Here is a 6,416-nt window from a genome sequence, read left to right as displayed (position 1 = left end):
GAAGGGGTCTAATTTTTTTCCCCAGAAAACGGCAAATGTTAGTAATTATATTAAGAAAAATGAAAAATGGTGGTTGGGGAATTAGGTATATGCAAAATCCAAATTTGACAAGCCAAAATAAAGCAAAAAATAAAAACAAAAAAAAAACCACAACATTTTACATACACTTTTGAAAGGGCATTTCATAAAAAAGGGGGATTTGTTTGAACCCTTCAAACCCCCTGGCTACGGGCATGCTCACTTGCTTCCAATGATATCAATAGGTGAATTATTTAAATGTAAGAAAACCAAACAATATACAAGAATTCCTATGTGAAAAATGGGTTAATTTTAATTTTAACTTTTAATTACATGTCTTTCTCCAATTAAAAACCAATTATGGGACCATGGTTTACAATTCAATCCAATTCAATAAGAAGTTTTTTTTCCACATTAACACAAAGATAAACATACAGAGAAATAGATCAGGTACCAAAAATAGTTGATCAACCATGGGTTTCCATAGTCTTTAGCAGCTTTGGTCTCTAATTCGAATAATATAGACAAATAGGGAGACCAGTATAATTAATTCTGCAATTGATCCTTTGGAGTAGCTGATTACAGATACCACTTTATTATCATTATTTTATCACTGGGTACCTGTATATTTTATAGAGCAAAATTTTTATTTCCACTTGACTTGGTTTATTAATGAAATTTAAATGTACATAAATTTTTGATTGAAAACCCAAGATTTCAAAAACTGTAACAGGGCTGGATCCAATGGTGGGAACAGGGGATGTGCCTCCCTACTCCAATTTTGCCACTTTATTTTTTAATTCTAGTACATAGCTAGAACAAAATGCCAGGTAGAGAAATAACAAAAAAAAAAATAGAATATAAACACAAAATGTAAGAACATTGGCTCTGGCCCCGCTGCTGCTATAGCTATTGCTCCCCATTAATCTATTCTGAAAATTTGGTGCTCCACCCTTTTTGAAATATTGTGGATCCACCCTTGATTAGTCATAAGAAAAGACTCCCAGATATACAGGAACATGTACTGGATAGATGAAAGTGGCCGTGATTGCTGCATCACAAGTCGCGAAAGGCCGTACCAAACCACATAAAAAATGATATGGAATCTCCTAATATAATTACTAGCCAAAAAAACCAGTAGCGCCCCTCGCCCCTGTCAAATAGCCCATGTTACAGTCAACCACAATTTGTCTACTAGAATGAATGAATTGATTAGTTAATGGATGCATGCATGCAGGAATAAATGAGTGAATAAATGAATAAATATATGAATGAGTGCATTGTGTAACTGAACGTGTAATCAAATGAATGGGTGTATAAATGTGTGAATGATGTTTAGCATAAGAATCTCTAAAAATGAATTGAAAATTGAACTTCTGAATACTGTGTACCTTTACCTAAATTCTTTAGTGTTGCATTATCCAGTTCACTAGCAAAACATAATGAATACATCTAAATACTTATCATATTACTTAATTTTTCAAAAGACAAGCAACTGTTAAAAAAAACTTCTAAATATTGTTCTGTCAAACTTTGGAATAATTGACCATCAAATATTGTCACCAATATACATACTTTACTTTGCAACCTTGTAAAATTTTGATATACTGTAAATTTGCTTCTTATACTTAATTCTTCATATAATTTCTTATTTTCCTTTAATTTGGTTTTGTGTTTGTAATGTAATAGTTTATTATGTGGACTCCAAGAAAGAACAATGTCCCCACACTGATTGGGTGTCCAGAAAAAATTGTATCTATCATTATGCAGTAAATTCAAGTTTGTTTAAAATTATTTGTCCATTCATACCAACAAGAAAATTGATTCACATGTATTTCTATCTCTACTAAAAAAAAAAAAAAAGAGTTACCAAACATTAACAGGAAGGTATTTACTGTGTCACTCAATCGTCTGACTATGTACAGGAAATGTGGTAAAGGTGGTAATTTTAAGAGATCAATGTTGCTGACACCTCACATTAATTTTGTTTGTGAAACTGCTACACTCTCTGTCAGAAAGTTAAGCTCTGTAAGATAGTATCTAGACAAGTCTACCGCAAAAAAGCTCACCCACGCATTTGTTGCACCGGCGCGACTAGACTACTGCAAGTTTACTATTTGGCTCTCCGAAGTGTTAAAAGTATAAAATTGCTAAAACTTAAAAAAATACAAAATTCTTCACCAAGAATTATCACGAAAACAAAGAGGCATTTTAGTCATAGTTAACACGAGACTTCATAATACACCAAAGTAATTTTAGTTGCCTCCTTGCAATTATGGAACAACTTCATTAAAAGATGCCAGTTCTGTTGAATAATTGTTTAAGTCCTGTTTTAATCCCAAATTTCTAACCATCTGTTTCTGTTTTAACTCTGAAACCTTTATTTGGAAATGTTGGGATGGTGTCCGGCGTGAGATAGTTTTACTTCCAGTGTAAGCAAGTTTTAAGTAGTTACAATTAGTTTTAGTTGAATTTAAGATGTCCTGGGTATGAACTGAATTGAACGTCCATTATACAGTCTGTTAATGCTATCCGCAGCCAATAGATGATAATCTTTTTTCACCATATTTATTCCTGTTTGTGATAAACATTTATCTTCCAATATTGTCAACAAATAAGGCTCTATGGGATTGTCCTTGGTGTTTTTTCCCCCAATCTGCAAATGGAGTGGATTTACCGACAATCCTAAAGATTACCACTGTGCCGACAGTTTCAAGTCACAACTTAAGGAGTCAAGTGTTACATAATTTATTATTACTCTAAATGATCAAATGATTATGCAATGTATTAAATAAGCACCACGCTCAAATAAAAGCCACACCAAACAAGATATTTTTTTTTTCTCAGGGCCACTCTCAAATAAATTCAACAATATTAAAAATATAGTTTATTATGAATTACACTCCTATCCCTACTGCACCTTAATTTGTAGTACTGTTACCAATTTCTCATGGATTAACACATTGACTGTCACGCCTTCTTTTCTCATAGTTCTTTTCCACGTGCATAAATGGCGCCACTATAGTGAAAATAATTCTAATCAACTGTAATGAAACACGAATAAACATATGGTATTTACTTTTAGATCATTACATCTGTGTTCTTCCCACCACCAAGGCACGAGTTTGTGTTCTGATGACCACTGCCTACAAGTTGATGTGCAAAATATTAGTGGTATGTTTGGACGGGTGTGGACATTGTGTACCTTATACCCTGAGTAAACACTGCCAGACGGGAACTTGAGTGCCTGGGTCTGGATTTATCAAACTAGAAATCAGCTCAAATTCGTCTTAAGTCCATTTTTTGGCTTAAGTCATTTATCAATATTGCTTAGCTTAAACATTGCTTAATATTGAAAAGTCGATTATACGCATGCACCATCTGAGACGATTTTTAAGCTAAGATTTTGCTAAAATGATTTAACAAATCAGCTTTGATATTTGCTTAGGGACATCTTAACTTTTTTGACTTAAGACATTTGCTAAGCTGAGATTGATAAATCACGGGCCTGGCATTGAAATAATAAATAATATTAAGTTTACAAGCCAGATAGGCCTATGTACAACATAGGGACAGTCTAATAATTTGTAAAAATGCTTTTTCGGATATCCAATCAATGTGGGGACACTGTTCTTCCTTGGGGTCCAGATAACAAACTATTAAATTACAAATACAAAACCAAATTAAATGTAAATGAATTATATAAAGAATTAAGTATAAAAAACAACTTTACAGTATATCAGATTTGAAAGTGTGTAAAGCATGTGCTGCTAATATTTGATGGTAGATTATTCCAAAGTTTGACAGAACAATATTTAAAAGTTCTTTTAACAGTTGCATCTCTTTTACAAAATTATATAATATGATTATTATTTAGATGTAAATTTATATTTAGCTAGTGTACTGGATAATGCAAGGCTGATGAAGAGATTCTTTTGCCAGACACTTCACACATTTATACACACATTCATTTGATTACTTATACAATTACATTCACTCATTCATCTATTTATTCCTTTATTCACTTATTTATTCATGCATCCTTCCATCCATTCATTCATATATTCATTCTTTATTCAGCCAATGATACACATACAATTACTGAATGATGAGATACAATACAAGATCTTACAAATGTAAAAGCAATGTTACCATGACCTTTACCATGACCTTTAAGGCCAAATAAAAAAAAATACTAGTTACTTGTCCCTTTGCGCATCCATTTTCTCTGTCTCACCATTTTTTTTTAATTCCATTTATTTTACGAAATGTACAAAAATCTTGCTAACTCGCATCAGTACAATTTCTCTCAATCGTTCATGGTTGGGGATACATGGTAGGCCTATGAGTCATGCTTAGCGCTGCTTTTATTGCTTTCAATGTGTCTACTTGGTAAAAGTGAGAAAAAAGTAGCTGTTTCACATCAAATATTTTGGATTTGCCATCTCGGAGTAAAAAACAAAAAAAAAGTGCCTCATTCTCCTTTTTTCAAAATATTAAAAAGAAACTCCATTTTTTTTGCTTGGCCTAAAGTTGGCAATGATTGATATAATCCTATGATTTCTATATAATTTCTTGGATTGGATTGGATTTATTCAGTGTAAACACCAAGGATAGCCCACGAAAGCCTAGTAGAGGACTTATTTCCAGTGGGGTCCTTCTGGTGGTAATTGGGCAGTACACCGGGAGACAATCCCCTACTGTTTTCTGAAGTGTGTACTGCATTCTTTACCGTGCACATGGGCTATAAATGCACAAGGGACCAATGGCTTAAAGGTCTCATCCGAAAGACGGTGTGCTATTGTAACTTGTATTTCAGCCCTCCAGCTGAAACACAAGGAGAGGCAGTGATGGGAATTGAAACAGGGACCTAGAGATCTCCATGTTTCAGTGTACACACAGTGGCTACCACCAGATTAAACGGTGGTTGTAATTTCAGCACACAACACTCATTAAGCAGGCATTCTATAGTACTATTATGTACTCAAACAAAATATAACTACAATTGTCAATATTAGCTGTTGTCATTGTTTTTAGAGGTTGCCTGCATAAATTGCGGACTCAACAAACAAAAAACGCAAAGCGTGGGTATTAAATAACAACACTATAAATTGCACTGCTATTAAATAGGCTTTGAGATAACAACGCATACTCATCACTGAGTTCTCAAGTTCTACACAACTTCCGCACAGATATTAGGGCAACATTCGGTTGAATGGACGCAGACAAAAATTTGAGGTACATACGTAATTTTGCACATATTATGGGCAACCCGCAACCACGTAATGAAAAAAAAAACTCTTAAATCTAAAAAAATATACATGATTGAAAACAAAAGACCACTGATCTCTACTACAATAGCTGGATTGCTCATCGGCCAATCATTGTACAGGAAAAACTGAAGCCACGGCACCATATGCAAATGCCAAAGTACCAATTTAGACAAGTTTTTTTTATGCTACTTGCAACATTTTTATAAATTCAAATTTAACGCAATGATTTTTTCTAATCATCTAACCACTCAATGTGTCTATGCAGTTTACAAAAGTGCAAGTAATGTAGCCTTGTTGGTGCCCGTCAAAATTTTGAGCTGTGATGACGTATATGTGATGTTATAGGCTTCCCAACATGCCGTTGGTGCTTTGCTAAAACCAGCCAATGAGCAATCCATCTATTATAGTAGAGATAATTGCAAGAGATAAGCTAGCTCATGGTCTTGTATTGTAGAAAACATTCAACCAGTCAGTGTTAACGTTTAAGTAAAGGCTATGACTTACATCATACGCATACACCACTGTAAAAGTTGGGCAGTCTTGTTAAGCCTGGTTTCTGTCAAAATCGCTACACGCTATTAGCCGACTTCTTTGGTGACGCTGATTGGTCCGTTGAATCAGGGAGCGTTCCTGATTGCGTTGGGAACAGCTATGAAGTGCAAGGATTGCAATGAAAACGCTGTAGTGACTGTGTAGCGATTCTATGGAAAGGAGGCTTCAAGCTATTCTACAGAAAATTACCATTTGAATTCCGAGAACACAGTTACTGGTGAAATGAATAATTAACACTGTAAAACAATGAGCAAATATTTTCAAACTCTACTTAAAACCTTGCATAGGGCGTAATATTTACTTCCACAGATGGAGGGTCCACCTAAGTCCCACCATGGTTGGAGCTGTGGTAAGAAAATTTATGATCATGGCACCTCTAGATGGCGGGAAATGGCCTTCTCAGACTTAAATCGGAAGATAATTTTCTTTTCTACCCCATTTCGTTTTTAGAATTTCAAAATATTTAATGGGCCTGGGCAGGCTTGCACCCCCACCAATCTGGTTATTGAGCTTTCTTATAACACATTAAATATATTTTGCTGTTCCCAGTGATACCCATCAGCACGACATCCT

General features: G+C 34.4%; 1 protein-coding gene across 3 annotated transcripts in view; it reads right to left on the bottom strand.

The window, feature by feature from the left end:
- LOC117108498 (putative ATP-dependent RNA helicase DHX57) overlaps window positions 1-6,416 on the bottom strand; it is an 80,163-nt gene that overhangs the window by 10,502 nt on the left and 63,245 nt on the right. Inside the window, exon 23 of one of the 3 annotated variants that reach the window (XR_004445374.1) lies at window positions 5,796-5,940. The exons of 1 other annotated variant lie outside the window; for it this stretch is intronic. Coding sequence is in view for 1 of the 2 variants with exons in the window: in XM_033250518.1 (XP_033106409.1) it covers window positions 6,055-6,057 (3 nt within the window). In the remaining variant the exon portion in view is untranslated. One more of the 3 variants, XM_033250518.1, reaches the window with a different exon arrangement.

The sequence above is a fragment of the Anneissia japonica genome, unplaced genomic scaffold (genome assembly GCF_011630105.1).
Source record: "Anneissia japonica isolate Jap-2015-1 unplaced genomic scaffold, ASM1163010v1 scaffold3940_len624931_cov186, whole genome shotgun sequence".
Taxonomy (NCBI): domain Eukaryota; kingdom Metazoa; phylum Echinodermata; class Crinoidea; order Comatulida; family Comatulidae; genus Anneissia; species Anneissia japonica.
The sequence above is the reverse complement of the archived record's forward strand: the minus strand, read 5'-3'. Positions and strand labels throughout refer to the sequence as shown.